This window comes from Jaculus jaculus, chromosome 9 (assembly GCF_020740685.1).
Source record: "Jaculus jaculus isolate mJacJac1 chromosome 9, mJacJac1.mat.Y.cur, whole genome shotgun sequence".
In the NCBI taxonomy this organism is placed as follows: domain Eukaryota; kingdom Metazoa; phylum Chordata; class Mammalia; order Rodentia; family Dipodidae; genus Jaculus; species Jaculus jaculus.
This window is the reverse complement of record NC_059110.1, coordinates 17,512,667-17,533,899: the sequence shown is the minus strand read 5'-3', so window position 1 is coordinate 17,533,899 and position 21,233 is coordinate 17,512,667. Positions and strand designations below refer to the sequence as shown.

The following is a 21,233-nucleotide window of genomic DNA, read 5'->3' as shown; positions in this document are numbered from 1 at the left end:
CTGCCCTTCTGTGCTTAAGTCCTGGCTTCTGGGAAGCTGTGGCCCCGGGCACAACCAGGTCCCGGGCCTCTGCTAGGAGAGCGGGCAATTGGCTGCATGTCAGACATGAGAATCTTACATCTCTGCCGTGCCCTGCATCAGTGACTTTCAGTACAAGTTCCCAGCTGGAGAACGGAAGGGCACATCCCTTTCCATGCATCTTTGTGAAGGACATTCCGATGCAGCACACTCTGAGCACTGCCTCTTGCCTGGAGGGCTTGTGGGTCACCTCCAGAGAACCAAGCCTCACAGGCTTGGAAGCTGATGGACTTTTTTTTTTTAAGGTCTGAGGAGTTCTTGCCTCAAAGATGTTTGAGAGAAAAGCCCAGTAACAACAGTTAACATGCTCGGTCATATTTTATTTAGTTTTAGTAGTTGGCCTGTTCGGAATTCTAACTACAGTGCAAGTCATGAAGTGTGCACAGTCCTGAAAAAAATCCCGTGACAGGTGGCATTGTTTCAGTTTTGTATAGCAAGAAACTAGGCCTCAATTGGACCAAATAACTTCCTTTCAGTTACTGGTAAGAAGAGGTAGAGCTAGGCTTTAAAAAAATTTTTTTTCTGTTATTTACTACAGAGAGAGAATGAGAACGAATATGGGCATGCCAGGCCTCTTGCCACTAGAAACTCCAGATGCATGCCCCACATGATAGTTCTGGATTTATGTGGGTACTGGAGAATGGAACCCCAGGCCAGTAGACTTTGCAGGCAAGCACCTTTACTCTGCCCAGCCCTGAGCTTGACTTTGAACAATGGCCTTTGACTCCAGAACATCTTACCTTCTGAGCCAGGTATTCAGTGTGTGGGGCTAGTTTCTGGGGATAGACCTGATGACAACATTTGAAACCTCATTCATTTACTTCTAGAGACCCATCTCCCGCCCTCGACCTCTACCCGGTACCAAACAAAAGCTACAGGCTTGATTTGCACCAGGCAAGATCAAGTGTGTTTTCTCGGGTTTTCACACATTTATATAATTTGCAGAGGGAAGAAAGATAAGGAAGGTAATTGACATGAGCACTAGAGCTTCATGTCTTCTCTCTCATTTTTCTGAATGAGGTGTGCTCTTGGGACATCTTCTACAGAAGGGATAGACTGATTTAAGTGGTTCTGATGATAATTGTAAATCAAAGTTATTGTGAAGAGGAGATGAGGTAGGAAAAATACAAATGCCAAAATTCACGTCTGGAAATTTCAAGCTTTCGCTGTCCTTTGGGAACTCTCTAAGTGTAAGAAGAATTTGTGTCAAGTGTTAAAATGTTCCTATATGCAACAGGATTAAAAGATTGTGTGGTAGCTATTGTTTTGAGGCAACATTTACACTTTATAAACGAAATAATTGCACTTGGAGAGTTAATGTTACATAATTGACGCACCCAGATTATTTCCCAGGATATGTGACTGTACTGAAAAGCTATTCTGGTGGTAAGAACTCTCACCACACGAGCATGAGAAGCTGAGTTAGATTTCCCTAGCACCTATGGAAAAAGCTGACATGACATGCATGCTTTCCACCCCGGTCCTAATGGAGGTGGAGACAGGAGAATGTCTGGGGCTCCCTGGTCAGCCAATATGACTGAAAAAAACCTGCAGTTCCAAGTTCAGTGAGAGACTCCATGTCAAGGAGCCAACACAGAAAAGCAGCAGAGATCATCTCATGTCTCCTCTGGCCTTCCCTCCTTTGTGTATGCTCAGGACACATACTTCTGTGAGTGTGAATGAACTTCGCATGCATTTGCCACATGTATGACTATACCCACACACCACACCCTTGAACACAAACACACACACAAAGAAAGGAACAGCTACTCTGAATTAACTAAAGGCACTATGCTGTGCCAAGTCAACACGGCTTCAGGGAGACAATAGAATAGAAACAAATGGAAATAATGCACTGAAAATCAGTTGGATAAATTGTTCAATCATTTTGTGTGTGTTTTGGTGTGATTCTAAGGAAAGCATGAATAGTGTTTAAGTAAATATAGCAAAGAAGAGAAATCAGTGTATCTTAGAAACCTGAGAGAAATCTAAAATGAAAAACGGTATTAAGGAGGATGTTGAGTTATAACCTAGAATCAGAGCTCTATGCTGGCGGGATGTGTGGAGAGAGCCCAGGAGCCCTGTGCCACTCTCTGCCGGGGGCTGGTCTGGTGAACATTTACACAGGCACCATTTATTTGGAGGCTGCCAAGTGCCAGGCACTGGGTAAGCTGTTTGCATTTATTGGCTCCCATAATCTCCTGCCATTGCAGTAAGGTAGGTGCTGTGTGATCATCACCACCTCATGCAAAGCTTTATGGCAGGGATAAGGGCGGACATGAGGCAGCCTTGGCCTCCCCCTGCATCCACCTGACTTTAGACTCTGTGAGCTCTTAGTCTGTGCCAGGTTGGGCTGTTGCTTTGGATTTGGCACTGCAGACACTTGCCATGGTCATTGATGAAAATGACATTGTAGTAAAAAGCCAGGGGCATAAGGATGAAGCCATGCTGGTGGCTCATGCCTGTAATCTAGCTCTGAGAGGCCTAGGCAGGACAAAGTTCAAGGCCAGTCTGGATTATATAATATGTTTGAGACCAACCTGGGCCACAGTGTGAGATTCTATAAAAACAACAGCCAGTGTGCTGGAGAGATGGCTTAGTGGTTAAGACGCTTCCCTGCAAAGCCTATGGACCCAAGTTTGAGTCCCCAGTGCCCACATAAGCCAGATGCACAAACTGGTACATGTGTCTGGAGTTCATTTGCAGTGGATAGAGGCCCTGGCAGGCCCATTCTCTCTATCTTCCTTGCTCTCTCTCTCTCAAATAATAAATAAATACTTTTAAAAAATAGCCAAAACAAAACCCAAGGGGTGGGGATTAAAGAAGGGGGAGAAAGGAAAGAAAAAAGGAAAGAAAGAAGAAATAAAAAAGAATGAATAAATGAATGGATAGTATAGACCTTTTTTTAGTTCATTGCCTGAGCAAAGGAGTGTTTTGACTGGGTTGACAGAATGTCACCAGTGTTGTCATTGATACTAAATATTCATTGAGTTCTAACAATATGCCAGATTTTGTCACTAGAATTACTTTCAGTGGCAGCTGGTCAATTTGCAAGCCAAATAATGTGATGCGCATGAAACCCTCTCCCAGGCTGTGAAGGGCTAGGCTTATAGGATAAAGATTCTAGGTTATAACTCAGCGTCCTCTTCAATACTGTTTTTCGTTTTAGATTCTCTCGGATTTCTAAGATACACTGATCTCTTCTTTTCTATACTTTTACAAACACTATTCATGCTTTCTTAGAATCACATAGGGCTCCAAGCCATGGAACCCTTATTCCTGTCTCTACCTGATCTTGAGGGTGCAAGACCTTCTCTAATTCATAGGATGAACATTTTCTTTGACACACTAAGGACACTAAGAAATGTCAAACTAAGGCATTTTTTATTTTACAAGGAAAATGATTTGTTGCACTGGGGCTGTAGCTCAGTCGGGTAGGGTGGAATCTTGCCAAGTATGCACAGAACCTGGGTTCTTTCTCCAGCACCACATAAAACTGGGCATGGTGGTGCAAATACCGGTCACCCCAGCATTTGGTGGGGGGCTGGAGGTGGGAAGATCAGGAGTTCAAACTCATCCTCAGCCACATAGCCAGCTGGAAGCAAACCTGGGACGTGAGGCCATGTCTCAAAATACATTTTACTAAATAAATAAAATATGAATCATACTTATAGGACAGGAAAAATCATGACTTTTTATTCTTCCAGATATTTAACAAATATTTATTTATTTGCAAACAGAGGGAGAAATAGAGATAGATAGATAGATAGATAGATAGATAGATAGATAGATAGATAGAATAATAGGGACACCAGGGCCTGTAGCCACTGCAAATGAACTCCAGATACATGTGTCACTTTGTGCATCTGGTTTATGCAGATACTGGGGAATCAAACTCAGGTCATTAGGCTTTGCAAGCAAGTGCCTTAACCACTGAGCAATCTCTTCAGGCATTTTTCCAGATTTTTAGGATTATTATGAGTGTATATGTGTGTGTATGTGTGGATGACTGCATGTGTGGAAGTCTGAGAACAAGCTCAGAGAGTTTATCCTTTTCTTTGAGAGATGCACCATTTTGGCTGGCCTTTGAACTTCTAAAGTCTCCTGGTTCTGCCTCCCATTGCCTTAGCAGAAGTATGATTACAAATGAGTCAGGCTTTATGAAGGTGCTGGGGAATTATGGGTGCTGAGGAATGAGCTCAGGCTGAAAGACTTGAAATCAAGTGCCTTTAACTACTGAGATATCTCCCCACTCCTCCGAGCTCTCCATGTTGTTTTTAAGATAGGATCTCACTGCATAGCCCAGTCTGGCCTTGAACTCATGGCAGTCTTCCTGCCTCAGCACTGGGATCCTGGGTGTACAGTCACACCTGAGTAAGACTCCCAACCTCTTCCTTCCTGCAGCCTCCCTTGAGAATGGACGATTTACTAGCTCAGGCACGGCCTTTCACTACTTCTTGAGGAAAAAGTGACTGGCTGGTTTTGGTGGCTGCCTGGGCAGGCCTGGGATGGTGTAGGGAAACAGCCAGGCACAGCAAGAGCCCTGAATAAAAATTTAGCAGGAAGTAAACTAATGAATAGAGAAGTTTATTTCCTGAGACTCAAGATTATGGACTTGTAAAATTTTCTGAAAGTACAGAATTCTAGTAACATGTAACCTATGTTCCTTTCTTGGGAAGCAAGTTATAACTATTTTTCCTCCTTTATTTGTTTATTATTTGTGAAAATTCTTGCTTGGCTATAGTGAGTTTTGGGGCTGCCCATCATGCCCTCCACATGAAGTAAGTCTATTTCTGGTCTTCCCTTGAGCTTGGCATCCATTGTGTTTTCCTGGCATGCCAGCCTCCAAGTGTGAAAATGAGATAGAGTTGTCTTTGCCTGGCTGCACCCTGGACTGTTTGTATTTAAATAGACACAAGAAGAAAAATGAGTTTGAGCCGCTTTATTGGACCTCCCTTCCTTCCACAAGCAGACCGACAGCGCTTTCAAAATACTTAGTGCAAACAGATCTGTGGATCTTGTTCAGACTGGGTGTTGGAAGCATTATCCTCATCACATGCCTGTGACCTCACTCCCGTCACACTGACCATCCTATTTCATACCGGGGGGTCCATGTCATGAGTTTGGAGGTGGAAGTCCAAGAAGTTTGAAAAATTTCATTTTGACCTGTGCTTGTTCCTACCTCCCATATTTTGGTATCATGAAGTATGAAGAGGTCTGATGTAAATTAATAGATAGTTCAGTGGAAGACTAGAAAGGGTAGCTGGGTGTAGCCTTCACGGTGAGTTTGAGGCAGCAGTGTACTTTGTAAAACGGAGTCTGTTGGCACTAAAGCCAGTGAAGGGAGCAGTGCACCCCACCCCGAAATTTTTCTCTCCACAGACCCCTCCTCCCAGGTCTCAGTGTTTGGCCTCACCTTCTCTATTTGGCCACTAAAAATTGGCTCAGGACTTAATTTTCAAAATTTCCCTTTGTTACATTCAATTGGTCTTATCCCTTTAAACATGCAAGTGAAAATTAAATCCTTATCTGTACTAGGCTCACAGACCCCCTTAAGTTTAGCGAGCACTCAGATGTGACAGATCCAAAGCAGACCCATGGACTTCCTCTTCAGTCACTACCTCATGCCCTTCCCCATTGGGGGTTATGTGTGTATTATCCCCTTCCCTTCCTTCCCTTCCCTTCCCCGGGGCTGGGGGTGAATGTTGCCCCAGCTCCTCGTTTAGGTTTCTGCTGCCAGGCTGCCCCTCGAATAGCCTCTGCCTGCCTATCCATACTCCTCACTTCTGGCTGTGCACCCCTCCTGCAGGTCCCCCTTCCAGCTTCAGGACACCAGCGCCTCTTCCTATCTCCTTACCAACTTCTCCCCATGCTTCAGAGGGTGCCAGGCTCACTGGGAGCTGAATAAAAATGTATTGGGTGAAAGAAAGAAAGAGTGAGGGAGAGAGGGAGGGAAGAAAGAAAGGAAGACTGAGAGAAAAAGAAGGATGAGTTCAAATGAATGAATAAAGCTAAAAGGACAAACGGCATTGGCTAAGTTCTAAGGGTGCTGTCCCTCAATGTTTTTAAGTCTAGTAATTCCTTAATTTTCTTGTCAATTTGACTTTCAGAGCAGGTTAAGTGGTTTAAGGCTCTTGAGGGAAAATGTTCACTTTTCGGGTCTTAATAGTTATTGCTGACAAGGTGTTTGCTTCCATGTGGATCTGAGATTTTAAGTACAATCCGCAATGAGTAGCAAATGCTTAGATAGACTTTCACAGTGCAGTGCCATGTTAATTACTGCTTCCTGGGTCCCTCTTTTACTACATTGACAGTGAAATGGAGCCCAAAGGCCCACAAGCCAGCTTTCACGGGAAGGTCGGGAGGGAAGAGGGGCCACTGTGAGCAGGCCTTTTCGGGGCTGACTGGTGAGCATTCACTTCTTCCACCAAGAGATCAGTACATGACTTCTCCCACCTGCTGTCATCCAAATCTGGAATTTGGTGACATTGATATCAGGGTCTGCTAGATCAGTTTTTTAAGAAGTCTTGAGGAGCAAGGAGATTGTCATGTATTTGCACCCTGCTCACCAGCGACCACCCCACCACTCATACAGGCCGTTCTCCTCTTTTGAGAATTTATGTGTTGAGGAGGGTCACACTTAGGACGTAATAGTTTGTTATGCCTTGGCCAGTCTAAGGGTTGTGAACTTGGGAAATTTTAAAAACAAAGTTCCACTCCTTGCATTAAGTTGAATGAAGAAGCTACAGTGCCATCTTCTGGTGTCCTGGGGGAATGCAAGCAATATTGACATGGCCTAACACAAGGATAAAATGACTCCAAATGTGACAATTTGAAGAAAATATATAAAAAATAATGAAAACGTAACAAGTGAACACTTATGAAAAAATAAAATTACATTGTGGATAATTAGGAAGCAGTGAGTTTTCCTTTTCTCATATGCAAGTTTGGAAGCTTTTTTTTTTTTTTGGTTTGTTTTTTCAAGGAATGGTCTCTCTCTTGCACAGGCTGAGCCTAGTCTCAGTGTGTCCTCAAACTCATGGCGTCCCTACTACCTCTGCCTCCCAAATGCTGGGATTAAAACCGTATGCCACCATGGCCAGCCTCAGAAGCATTTTTATGTTATTGTACATGCATTCCCATTTGGCTGGAGGAATGAAAAGATGGGTTAGAAAATTAGAAATGGGGGGCTGAAGCGATGGTTTAGTGGTTAAGGTGTTTGCCTGCAAAGCCAAAGGACCCAGGTTCGATTTCCCCGGACCCATGTAAGCCAGATGCCCAAGGGGGTGAATGCATCTAGAGTTTGTTTGCAGTGGCTGGAGGCCCTGAAGAGCCCATTCTCTCACTCTCCCTGCCTATTTCTTGCTTTCAGATAAATAAATAAAAACATTTAATAAAAGAAAATTTAAAAAGAGCCTATGAGCTTTTCATTGATCAAGCTGAATTGCTGTTATCTACATTTTATTAAGAAAAGGAGGGCAAGACATACATTCAAAGGACAACAGGAACTGGGGACCTGAGTCAAGTTTGATTCCTTCCCTCTCCTCTCCTCCCCACGTGAAATGCCAGCTGTGGTGGTTGTAATCCCACAGACTGAGACAGGAGGAGCCCTGGGGCTTACCGGCCAGCCAGGCTTGACTACATGGAGGGTTTTAAACCAGAAACCCTGTCTCAGTAAGAAGGGACGTTATCTAAGGAACAGCACCCAAGGTTATCCTCTGGCCTACCTGCTTGCACCCTCACATTGATGCACCCCTCCCCATATGAACACACACACACACACATACAGGACAACAGGGCCACAGTTAGTCGCTAGACGTAGTCCCTGGTGGTTGCTGAGTGACCATGGATTCATGAGCCACCTCTTTAACTTATAGAAGCCACAGTTCTATGTAATGTTAGAGATTTAATCAAGTGATAGTGAAAATGCTTTTCACTTGATAAGCTTTATTGTTGTAAGTCATTAAAGGACTAAGGAAATAGTTTTGTAGACTATTTTCCCATAAAAATGTTATTTTTTTCAAAGCAAATAAAAGTCAATGCATGCTTCATAGTGCATTGTGAACCAGTCTTATCCAGGGCTGCGGTTGTGCTTGGACGTGGTCTCTAGTGGGACACCTGTGCTTCCTTGCGCCTTTCAGTGTGTGGAGAAGAAGTTGCAAAGTTTTCTCTGCTGTTAATGGTTAGTGGAAGTAAGGTGGACGGATGCATGTTACCAGGATTTTGAGCCCAAAAATGTAAAGGAAAGATGTTTAAATTTAAGAACCAAGCATAGCATGAACAGTATTTCTCTCTGAAGGATTTCCTGCCTTAATCTCCAGCCAGCTGGCTGACTGATTGCTCTAACCCCTTCCCACGTGCCCTAGTGCGTAGCTCTGCTTCTCCTCTTCGCTTTCTTCCTCACCCTGCCCTCCTGCTTCCTTACCCGGGGTACACTCTTCATCACTGTGGCAAAAACCAGAGCAAAACAACTTCAGGGAAAAGAGTTTATTTTGGCTCCTTGTTCCAGGCATGAGGCCATGCAGGATGTCAAGGGGCTGGGGCTGAGTCTGGTGTCAGGATGGGTCTGGTGGCAGGGCGGGTCTCGTGGCAGGACGGGTCTCGTGGCAGGGCGGGTCTCGTGGCAGGGCGGGTCTCCTGGCAGGACGGGTCTGGTGGCAGACCATGAGGGGGTATTTTCCTCACAGAAAGACTGCTGTGCCTTCATGGCTCCTTCCCTTCTTCCCTTTGCAGCCCTGCATGATGCTGCCGCAGTCAGGATGGGCGCGTCTTCCCCATTCAGTCAATTGTCTGTGCAGACACACGCACAGATACACCCAGGGTTGCTTCAGTGATCTTAGCATTTCCCTATTAAGTAAAGTTGACAAGCAAGAGCAGCCATCATGGCTCTGGAGAGATAGCTCAGTGGTGAGGAACGTGCTGTAGAGCCTGAGGACCTGAGTTTGTTCAGACCCCCAGCGTGCACACGTGCATATGCGCTTCCCCACACACACACGTGCCTCCCGTGCTGTGAACACACTCCACATAGAAGACAAAAGGTCAAGTCTCACCCCTGACCCGTCATCTTCTGTAAGCATTCTTATTCTTGTTCACCCCTCGCTAACCTATGGGTCCCATTTCTTATGCTTCAATCCTGTCCCTGTCTTGTGGCATCCTGCAGACATCTGGGCTGAATGCATATAGGATTTGAAATGACTACCTTGCGAAAGCCTTTCAAGTAGGTGTGTTTAGGTCCTTTCGTTTTTGCATGTATGGGAGGAAGGAGAGTATGTCCTATTCAGTCCTAATTTGATGAGCAGGTATGTTTCCTTATAACTTCTTTTGTGTTGGGAGCATGGAGGAAAGAAAAATGAGTAGAGGCTGGAGAGATGACTCAGTGGGTTAAGATGCTTCCCTGCAAAACCTATTGATCTGGCTTCAATTCTCCCACGTAAAGCCAGATGCACAAAGTGGTGCATGCATCTGGAATTCGTTCACAGTGGCCGGAGGCTCTGGTGTACCCATTCTCTCTCTTTGCTTGCAAGTAAATAAATAAAATTATTAGAAGACCATATAGATAGATGATAAATAGGGAAGAATTCCAATCTAGCTTTTGTTCTCTGCAACAGGTTTTCCTGTGTCTTTTCTTAAAACATTATGATGGAATTTTTCTGAATTTTGTGCTGGTTCAAAGTAGTTCTCTCAGCCATAGCGTAGGATGGTGCTTACAGAGCCTGGATGCCCAGTCATCAGACAGCGTCCCTGCATCTGTACTGAAGAGTAGTGTCCCGTACAGGGGCTCTGTGTAAGAAAGGTTCCTCTCCCCTCTTCTCTGCATCTCAAGCATTTGTATGTGCGCATGCATATGGAGTACATGTGGATATGTACTCATGTTCATGTGTGGGTCTACACGTGTGTGGAGGCAGAGGTCAAGGTCTGGTGTCTTTTTTTGTGGTAAGCCCAACAGACTACCTTTTTTAGTGCGAGAGAGAGAGAGAGAGGGATGGAGAGAGAATTTCCATGCCAGGGCCTCCAGTCACTGCATTCAAACTCCAGACGTGTGTGCCCCCCTGTGCGCATGTGTGACCTTGCACGCTTGCGTCACTATGTGTCTGGCTTACGTGGGCTCTGGAGAGCCAAACATGAGTCCTTAGGCTTCACAGGCAAAAGCCTCACTGCGAAGCTACCTCCCCAGCTCTGCTGTCTTTTTTCTGAGACCTGGTGTTTCACTGAATCTTGAGCTCACTCATTCAGCTAGACTAACTAGCCCGTGAGTCCTGACACCTGGGCTGGGATCACAGGAAGGTGCAACTGCGTCCCGCGTTCATGTGGTTGCTGGGGATCCAAGCTCAGGTCCCCATACCTCCGTGGCAAGCGCTTTGCCCTTGGAACCAGTCGCCGAGACCTCAGCTCAGGTATTTGAGGTTGTGTTACCTGCCGAGGAGGCACCAGCTCACCTTAGATAGTCTGGACGCCCTGCTTGTGCCTCTCATGTTTTCAGTGTGCCCCGCCTCGGCCTCGGCGTGCACAACCTGGCCTCCCCGCTGCTGTCCCGAGCATTCACAGAGCGCTGCGTGATGTGCGAGACACATCTTCTTCTTACCTTCTGGCAATAAATTTGGAGACAAGATCCAGTTATAAACCCCCTGAGTGTGCAAATTATGTTTTGATCTAGGTGTTCCTTCAACCCTTTGCAAGTATGAGGACACTGAACTTGCCCTCCAGACTTTCAACCTACCAACTGACAGGAGAGAGACAGACTATGATAAAGAGAATGGGCATGCCAGGGCCTCCAGCCACTGCAAACAAACTCCGGACGCATGTGCCACTTTGTACATCTGGTTTTACATGGGCACTGGGGAATTGAACCCGGTTGGCAGTCTTTGCAAGCAAGCACCTTTAACCACTGAGACAACTCCCCAGCCCAACTCTTGTGTTTTTGAGACAAGCCACATTTATATTCTTATTTTTTGGGTTGTTGATTTGTTTGTCTTTTTTTTTTTTTCCAAGGCAAGGTCTCGCTCTAGACCAGGCTGACCTGGAATTCACTCTGTTGTCTCAGGGTGGCCTTGAACTTATGGCCATCCTCCTACCTCTGCCTCCTGAGTGCTGGGATTAAAGGCATGCACCACTGGTCTTTTTATTTATTTTTAAGTTTTAATTTTTATTTTTTGAGGTAGAGTTTCACTCTACCCAGGCTGATCTAGACTAGTTCACTATGTAGTCTCAGGCTGGCCTCAAACTCATAATATGTCTGTCTACCTTTGCCTCCCCAGTGCTGGATTAGAGGTGTGTGCCACCAAGTCTGCCGTGTTTATATTCCTTTCTTTCCCTGGCTTCTGTGTTGAGTTGGTGTTATCTGTGGTATTGTGGAGGAGTGCATGGTGTTAGGCTAAGGTTCATGCTCCATGTTCCTTGGGTTCACCTGTGTCAGCCAGTCAACATTGTCAGCCGGGTTCAAGGTGCAATGTGAGGCAGACACATGTTGATTAACTTGAGTCCATTCCCAAATACTAAACTATTTGACAGGACTTTTAAAAATGGAGCTGTTGGGACTGGAGAGATGGCTTAGCGGTTAAGCGCTTGCCTGTGAAGCCTAAGGACCCCGGTTCGAGGCTTGCTTCCCCAGGTCCCACGTTAGCCAGATGCACAGGGGGGCGCACGCGTCTGGAGTTCGTTTGCAGAGGCTGGAAGCCCTGGCGCGCCCATTCTCTCTCTCTCCCTCCATCAGTCTTTCTCTCTGTGTCTGTCGCTCTCAAATAAATAAATAAATAAATAATTTTAAAAATGGAGCTGTTGGGACTGGAGAGATGGCTCAGCTTTTAATGCTTGTCTGTTTCAAAGCCCAAGGACCCACGTTCAATTTCCCAGTACCTACCCAAAGATGCACAAGATGGCGCATATGTCTGAAGTTCGTTTGTTTGCAGTGGCTAGAGGCCCTAACGCACCCATTGCCTCTGTCTGTCTCTCTTAAATAAAGAAACATATATTTTAAAATGTACCTGTTAAAAAATAAGGCAGGTTTCAGACTTCTTGAGCTTTGGATGATCTGGTGAGATGGTCGTGTCACTTGGCCGGCTGACAGCCCCCAGCTGCAGCAGCTCCTTGCTCCTGTCTGTCTCCCCACACCCCAGCCTGGCTCTTTTCTCCTGCTGACCACATGACTCCCCTGTTGACCTAGGTGGTCTTTGTGGTGCTGTATTCTTTTCATCATTATGTACTGTTTTTTTTCTGCTTCCTGCACTGATTTACCGACAGTGGGAACTTAACTTGGAGTTGCTAGTTCTGCCATCCTCTAGTGATGCCTGTCCTCACGTAATACTGTTCCTAGCTGGAGTTACTCAAGTCCGTCCCTTGGGAGCCAGCAGGAGAGTGAGAAAGGCCAGCGGTGAAGATTCTGTACAAATTTTCTATGCCAGTTTCCCAGGTTTGGTTAAGCACTGTTGGTGCAGGGCTGGCCAGCAAGGGGGGGTTTCAATGAAAGTGAAAGGCTCCCCAGTAATCCAGTTTATCTTTCTTTTCCAGGCACCCTCTACATAAATCAAACTCTGAAGACGGCTGTGTAGGTCAGTACCACTGTCCTTGGTTTAACAATTTAATCATTTTCGTTGCACGCATCCTAAGGAGATGTTGACATGTAAAAAGGCAGAACTCACCCCAAATCCTTCCATCTGGAAATGAACACTGTTAAGATTTTGATTGTACAACTTCATTCTCTTTTTTTCCATTAAAAATCTTAAGTGGGGTCACATTCTACACACTGTTATGGTTCTTTAAAATGAAATATGTTACAAGCATCTCGCACACAATTTGAATATTCCTTTAAGTAAGAGGCATAAGTCTGCATCATACCATATGTGCCATAATTTATTTAACCACGCTTTCCTTTGCTGAACATTTCAGTTGTTTTTGATTTTTTTCTTGATCATGAGCAAATGATACTGCCATAAAAATCCTTGAGTCTATCCCTCAGAGTGTCCTTAGGACACACCCTTCAATTTTAATTTTTAGATCAAAGAGGATGCATGTTAAGGCGTCATATATTTTATATACCCTTGATTATAAAATCCACTTATGATATAATAAGAGACAGAGAGTGCATGGGTGAGTAATAAATGCTCAAATGAGGCTGCCAGGTTTGACTCAACTTTGCCAACTCAGTTTTTAAGACTTTGGATAAGTCACTTGTCTATCCAAGCCTTGGTTTTTCTTTCTCTTAAATGAGAATGATAATCGATTAACACTGGGTGTGGTGGTGTATGTCTATCATCCCAGTACTTTGGAGTCTGAGGCAGAAAGCTATGATTTCAAGTGCAGCTGGTCTACATAGCAAGACCCTTCTCCATTGAAAAGTTATATTAAATGAGACACGTTAACACAGTGCTGGGGCAAAATAAGTGTTAGACAGATGTTAGCTATCACGGTTATTATCTCGATTGGAGAAACATGAAAATGGGAGGAGGGAAATAGAGTTTACAGACAAATGAATACCTTATATTCCCAAAGTGCCACAGCAGAAGGCTACATAAGTGACAGTCTGATTTTACTTTTCAAGGCTGACATTTGCTTTCATGTTGAGTCCATGAGCAGCAGAGGCTGTGAAGCTGGCCTTTGAGATCCGTGTCCCTAAGACCTCTCAGGCTGAAGGGCTCTGCTTTTATTCTTGGGATTCTGGGGACTGTTGACACTTAAAATGAGGGCATACTGCCTTGACAAGTGATACCCTTGCTAGCCCAGGAGCACACACAAGAGGTGGGGTCCCCACATGCCTGCTCCATGCACCATTGCTTGGCACCATCAGTCTAGACTGTGGCCACTGTGCTGGGCCGATTTTCCGGTGGCCACAGGGCAACCACACAGGCACCAGTGATGGAGCTGCTGCTTTGTGCCACATCAGCACAATGACAGCCATCCCCACTGCTTAGCTCCTTTAAAAGAACACAGGATCGCTCTCCTCGTCCATCGACTGTCCCCCTTTAGGTTGCCCTCAAAGGGGATTGCATGTGATTATTGATCATTTTAACAATGTCTGTCTATGGTAAGGAATTCACTTTAGCTAACAAGTCTCCCCGGTATAGTCTGAATAGATGTGAGATTAGAGAGAGACTGAGCTGGGACATGTTGTAGAAAGACTGGATCCCTTTTTCTTTCTAGCAGCTTTTGTTTGTTTGTTTTGAGGTAGGGTCTCGCTATAGCCCAGGCTAACCTGAGATTCACTCAGGTGACCACAAACTCACTGCAGTCCTCCTACCTCTGCCTCTTGTGTGCTGGGGGTAAAGGCGCATGCCACTATGCCCGGCTTTCTTTTTCTTTTTAACTATTTATTTATTTGAGAGAGAGGGAGGGAGGGAAGGAGGATGGACTTGCCAAGATCTCCTGCTACTGCAAAGGAACTCCAGACACATGTGTACTTTGTGCATCTGGCTTTACATGGGTCCTGGGGAATCCAGCCTGGCCATCACACTTTGCAAGCAGGCACCACTAAACACTGAGCCATCTCTCAACCTTGGAGTCTTTCTTAACTCTGTGTCCTAGCAAATCCGTCATTAGTTAGATCACTTAGTACTTAACCACGGAGGAGATGGGAATCATGTCATGCCCTGGCCATAGACCCATGCCAACCACACACCCTGGCAAAACAAGATGGATCAATTTGTGTTGACTAGTGGGCCCAGAGCCATTCTGTTCCCTTCTTTAAACCTGAAATAAGAGAAATGAAACCAAGGGTGGTTGGACGATAGGGTAAACAACAAAGCAGGGTGAACCTCTGAAACTCTTCTATTTGTGGCACAGTGGAAATGACTGTGGCTGGGGCCAGCGGGGGTCACCACAGGCCTAGGCCGCTTGGGGAGTACTGACTGAACACACGTCAAAACGAGGACAGGATGCGCGCCTGGCCGGCTCCTCTGATGGGTCTCTATTTCTCTTCTTAGCCATACTGCACCATTGTTTTGCGTTATTTTTTTTTTCTAGTAGGAAATTTGCATTTCTTTTAAACAACTTTATAGGCATTTCCCAGTCTTTCACAAATTGAAAGAGGAAAAACTGCCTTTTTATGAAATCACAGTATTCTTTCAAGCCCTGACATTATAAGAAAGAGGCTACTTTTGTTATCAGTGAATTTACCACTTGTATCTTTTCTTCATCGCTTTCTTTTTTTCTTCTTTAAAGGAAAAGGAGATTGGAAGAAGAAAAATAAGTATTTCTGGCAGAACTTCCGAAAGAACCAAAAAGGAATAATGAGGCAGACATCAAAAGGTACCGTGCCGCGGCTGACGGACAGTGGGCCCTTTGAGCGCCGTCATGTGCAGAGGGCTCTGCCCCAAACAGACGCTGCGAGCTGCAGTGTAGCCCATGGCCTGCGCCTGCAGATCGGCCCGCTGCTCTGACATTCCATTCGTTTCTTTCAAACCTCGAGCCGTCATTTTCTTAGAGGACACAGGAGAAGCTAGCAGTCCCTTTGGCTTCATGGATCCATAGCAGAGACCAAGTCGTTAATGTGCCCGGTCACGCCAGCCTCCCCAACAGCTTTCGCGTTAAAACTCACCCAGCTGTACCCTCAAAGGCCAAGGGAGTCCTCCTGGTTGTCAGCTTTGGGCCCCGTGTCCGCAGCCCTTCTCAGAGACTGCATTCTCCGGAGCTTCTGATGCTGCTCTGTGTCAGGGACACTTACGGGGTTGTTGCCCCTGGAAACCCCCAGGGTCTGACATCATGGGAACTTGCCCCGGCTGCTTTTGTGAAGGGCTTCTGCTCTACCCCAGGCCGTGTCTTCTGTTGTCGTTTAGATAGCAAGTAAACATGTCATCCCTCCGAGGTCCAGTTACATAATTTATGTTTTTCTAGTAGTCACACAGGAAATCGGAACAAGCCCATTTCCACAGCCCAGTCTTGTTGAATGAGGTTATCAATAAATAAAACTAGCTGATGGCTCCCCACTGACGCTGCTTATTTCCCTTCACAAAGTAATGTGTCCTTCCCTGATTAGAAGACCACTCCGTTCCCTCCCACGCAGACAGGAGGGACGTGGACGTCAGCTACCCCAGCGCTCACCTGCGGTAATTCTCTAGTGGCTATTTTTCTCGGTTGTCCCACTTTAGAGGAGTGAGTGTCCACTACTCCAAGATCTCCTCTGTGGTGCAGACCCAGGATCCTCCGGGATTCTAAACAAAGCTTGGCTTCTAACAAAGTGTTCCTTAGAAAGAAAACAGTGGAGAAAGAGCAGCAAAGAGCAGGAGAAAGCACAGGAAGAAGGAAGCCCGCAGTCCCCAGCCTGTGAGGGTTTGTTAGATTCCCAACTGGCTCCCATCACTTGACACAGATAGTGAAATGAATCTCACCAGCACGCCCCATCATTCTGATACCGGTGCGTGGCTGTCAGAGGTACTTGCGGGGTCTTTCTGGACGGATGGAGTATAAGATGGAAATGAGATATGGAAACACGAGAGACAAATTCCTCCTGGGATGAGTTCTTCAGCTAAACTCCTTTGTCCCGTCCTGTCCACTGAAGGGCACATGCAGCCATGGCTGTGATTCTGACATTTCCAGATGCTAGTGAAATGCGTCTGTGGAAGACAGAGCAGCGGAGAGAGAAGAGGGCCAGATGTTAGCCCTCTGCTGCTTACAGCCTTCCCCACAGGCTGACCAGTGGAGTGCAAGTGCATAAAGGGACAGACAGCAGTCTATTTTGTGGGGAGAAGCTTTAGAAGGAATCTAAGGGGGATGCCCTTCTTCTGAAGTTCTGGCAACCTTCAGCTCAGAGTTAGATGTTGACATTCCCTCTCAGTCCTGAGACCTATTTATGGAAATACTCCAGATATAAGCGTGTAGTACCTTTCTTCCAATAAGCTCACCATGTTATTTGTTTGTTTGTTTTTGTTTTTGTTTTTGTTTTTGTTTTTGTTTTTGTTTTTCGAGGTAGGGTCTCGCTCTAGCTCAGGCTGACCTGGATTCACTGTTGTGTCAAGGTGGCCTCGAATTTATGGAGATCTTCCTACTTCTGCCTCCCAAGTGCTGGGATTAAAGGCGTGCACCCCCCACCCCCCACCCCCCGGCAGCTCACCATGTTATTTTATGCATCTGTGCCCATCCTATGGGGAATAATGCCAGATAGTTTTGAAGGGGTGGAAGGTTGGTTCGGTTACAGAGAGTTGAGTCTGTGGCCTGACCTCCTTCGGTCACAGCAGAGTTCTGTCGCACTCCTTGCAAATATGTGTTCATCTTATTGTACGCTGCACGGGGAATTAGAACGCACAGCCCAAAGGAGGTTTGAACGCTTGTCTGGTCTGCTTGGGTGTTTGAGATTCTTGCTATACCTGTAACAAGGACTCCCTGTGAACTTCCTTCCCAAGCTAGATGCTCCATTTCAAAAGTGCTGGTCATTGAATGTCACATGCACATGTGCATGCATATGTGCAGTGAAGACAAAGAGGGAGTATATGGGCACTTCAGGGCCACTAGTCACTGCGAATGAACTCCAGACACATGCACTACTTTGTGGTCTGGCTTTACATGGGTGCTGGGGAATCGAACCTGGGTCTTCAGGCTTTGTAAGCAAGCACCTTTAATCATGGCGCTACACCCTCACTCCCACTCTGGTCGTTTTAAAGACTTTGCTTTTGTAGCAGCATGCATCTTGAATCTTGAGGCCTGTTTCCCAGTAGATGGGCTTCTTGATCTCCAGAGAAGCGTCTTGTTTCTTCTCATGGCTCCATCAGTATCATACAAGGCAGACGGTGCCCTGGGACTGTCCTTCCCTCACAGGAGACAGCAGGCTTTGGGCCAGTGTCTTGTTTCATCTCTTGTTGTCCTTTGTCCTTGCTCTCCAGGAGAAGATGTTGGCTATGTGGCGAGTGAGATCACTATGAGTGATGAGGAGCGAATCCAGCTCATGATGATGGTCAAAGAGAAGATGATCACCATTGAGGAAGCCCTTGCTCGGGTGAGAGCACAGGGGCATCTGCTTTATCAGCTCGCCTGTTTAAATTGAAGATTACCTTGGGGCATCATCAAGTATTGGAATACTGTATCTAAAGTACCCCCCCACCCCCGTGCTGGGCATCAGTTCCAGGGACTTGTGCATGTTTGTCAACTGCTCTGCCACTGAGCTCCGTTGTCAACCTATAAAATAACGTTTTCTTAAATGTTAGCTTTTCCTTCCTTTTTAGAATATTTATAGTTTTATTTATTTATTTGGAGAGAGATGGAGGGTGAAAGGGAAGGAGGTAGCTAGGAAGGGAAGGAGGGCAGATAAAGAGAATGGACATGCCAGGGCCTGTAGCTACTACAAACAAACTCCAAACACATGTGCCACCTTGTGCATCTGTCTTATGTGTGTACTGGGGAATCAAACCTGGGTCCTTAGGTTTCTCATGCAAATGTTGTGACTGTTAAGCCATCTTGCCAGCCCTAAAATAACTTTCTTTTTCTCTTTCTTTCTTTCTCTCCCCCCCCCCTTTCTTTCTTTCTTGTTTTGGTTTCCTGAGGTAGGGTATCTTGCTAGCTCAGGCTGACCTGGGAATTCACTGTGTAGTCTCAGGGTGGCCTCGAACTCACAATGATCCTCCTACTGCTGTCTCCAGAGTACTGGGATTAAAGGTGTGCACCACCACACCCAGCTCTAAAATAAAATTTTGATGACATTTTCGTAGTCATGAGGTTAGCAACATTATTATATAAACAATTCCATTCTCTTTGTTTTGATGAAAGCATTACAGCATGTGAAGGAAAACTTGTGTCAGTTACTTCTTATTGCTGGGACAAAATATTTGCTGCAAGCACCTTCTGGAAAGAAGGCAGGATTTCCCTTGGCTCCTGCTTTGAGGGAGCACAGTCCACCACGGTGGCACGTTGTGGCAGCAGTGGGAAGAGCTGGTCATGTTTTGTCCAGTCAGGACAATGAGACCGATAAATTCGGGTGCATGCTTGTTCTCCCTCTCCCTCTCTTTTTTTTTAAAAGTTATTTATTTATTTATTTGCAAAGACAGAGAGAGAGAAAGTGGGCATGCCAGTGCCTCTAGCCACTGCAAACAAACTCCAGTCACATGTGTCTCCATGTGCATCTGGCTTACGTGGAATCTGGGAAATCAACCTGAGTCCCTAGGCTTCTCAGGCAACCATCCCTAACCACTAAGCCTTCCCTCCAGACCTCTTTTCTCTTTTTGTTCAGTCTGGGACCGCAGCCCACAGGATGTGCCATCCACATTCAGGTTGGGTCTTCCCTCACAGACATGCCCAGCGGTGTGTTTCCTGTGTGGTGCCACAACCAGTTAAGCTGACAATGAAGACTGACTGTCACAATGACTACATTCCGTGAATGCAAAGGAATGGACAGTTGGATAAATGGCAGATATTATGAATATGTGGTCACTTTAGTAATGAAAATGGCCCTCTGAATGCCATTTTATGATATGCAAACCTTTTGAAAAGGATGAAAATGTAATCAGTTATAAAAATGCAATTATTAAAATTAAATACATTGAAAACATTATAAACTTCATTTATATAATATCAGAGTTATCTTTTGTCTTTTCTATCTAAATAGATATTAATTGTAGTTTATTATGTTTTATCTCTTATAGGCTAAATTAGACACTAGAATGCTAATTTATCTCTAGTGTAGCATATGTGATTAAGAGACAATAATTTATTTGATATTTCCTGCTTTGTTGTTGACCAATGGACTGAATCATTCTTCATTTTCACATTGAACAGTTGGTTCAGCATCATGCAGAGAAGCCATATATAGAGAGGGTTAGAAACTATGAAAACCTTCAGATAATTTAAAGTACTTGAAATAAGCTGCAACGTTACCTTTGGACTGAGAAAGTTGTCAATGCAAATACTTCTCGGTTTGCAGTTCCAGAGACTGGGAAGTGTGCGGTCAGTGTGTGGTAGGTTAGCTGGGCTCATCCAAGGTGGGCTTGCATGCTCTTTCACCTGGATGGGAGAGACATGTGCCATGGCAAAAGAAGCCAAGAGGGTAAAGGAGACCACACCTACCTTCCTGTTAATACCACTCAGGGGAGAGCCTCCAGAACTGCGTTTCACACCTAGAATGGCCACCTGGGAGCCAAAGTTCACATGAGTTTTGGTGGAGAGAGAGCCACAGAAACCAAAGCAACCGCTGCATGGAGTAGTAATGGTCCAGAACCCCGCAGTGACATAGCAGCTCTGTATGGTCCGGTGTACCTGACTCTATACCTTGATAGCTTAAAGGTGTTGTTGCTGAGACAGTGACACAAGAAAAGCATGCAGGTGAGAGGATGGTAAGGTCAGACTTAGTAGGAGATCTGGAGGCGTGGATCGCCTTGGGACACCCACTCGTTGGCTTTTCTCCATCTGCAGGTTAGAAGTGTGGTTGTGCCCACGGTCGATGGCAGTGCAGGGCAGAGTTGCCAGGCTTACAGCAGATAAGCATATTAGTGCCTGAGTAGGAAGGGAGCAGGTGATGGGTGACAACCCCCTGCCCATGTCATAGATGGTCATCCTTAGCCTGGTCTGTTAACCATACCTTTGAACATCCAGCACAGCCACTGGGCAGGGCAGAAACATCCCTGTATTTTTTTTTTCTCTAGTTCCACCCTTGTGCATGCTGTAACATTTGGGAAAAGGTCAATTGAATTCCTGGAAAATGCACATGAAACGAACAGAGCTGTGCGCCACTGTCCTCTGGTGGGGTGTGCGGCGGCACGTTGCTGTAGTAGCAAAATGGGGCATGTGCATGCCGATGTTCTCCACCATTTCACAGCACCTGTGTTTGCAAGGGATGCTCCCCGTTCAGTTTTCTTAAAGCAAGAGAAAATGTGACAAAGTACCTCGTAGAGCCAGTAGGAAAAGTAATGAAGGAGTCCTGTATCAGGTAGACCATCCTCCAGAACATTCATCGGGTGGTGAGCCTTTCTCTATCGAGCAAAGATTCAACGTCTCATGGGGAGAACTTCTGGGTTTGAATTCTGATCCATGATTACAGGATGGCATTGGAAGAGAGGACTGGGCAGCATGCCATTGCGAGCTGGGTGCCATTGTGAGCTGGGTGTCATTACAGTGGGAAACATTCTATCTGTGTTCACATCAAGTGAATTTGATCCACCATGTTTCATTTGTATGAATTTAACCCTCTGGATGGATCTCCCTCCATTGTAATGTAAACAGCTAGGAGTCACATCCTTGAAAACCAA

The 21,233-nt window shown here is 45.6% G+C and overlaps 1 protein-coding gene and 1 long non-coding RNA gene across 5 annotated transcripts in view; one reads left to right on the top strand and one right to left on the bottom strand.

The window, feature by feature from the left end:
- Sash1 (SAM and SH3 domain containing 1) overlaps window positions 1–21,233 on the top strand; it is a 252,044-nt gene that overhangs the window by 167,439 nt on the left and 63,372 nt on the right. For all 4 annotated transcript variants that reach the window (XM_045158593.1, XM_045158595.1, XM_045158592.1 and 1 more), the window contains 3 exons: window positions 12,583–12,623; window positions 15,229–15,315; window positions 17,883–17,995. In XM_045158593.1, the coding sequence (XP_045014528.1) occupies window positions 12,583–12,623; window positions 15,229–15,315; window positions 17,883–17,995 (241 nt within the window). The remainder of the gene's footprint in view (window positions 1–12,582; window positions 12,624–15,228; window positions 15,316–17,882; window positions 17,996–21,233) is intronic.
- LOC123463411 lies at window positions 8,632–15,774 on the bottom strand. Its single transcript, XR_006638919.1, has 3 exons — window positions 15,605–15,774; window positions 10,515–10,663; window positions 8,632–8,925 (listed from the first exon to the last, which is right to left on the bottom strand). It is a non-coding gene; the product is annotated as an uncharacterized LOC123463411 (long non-coding RNA).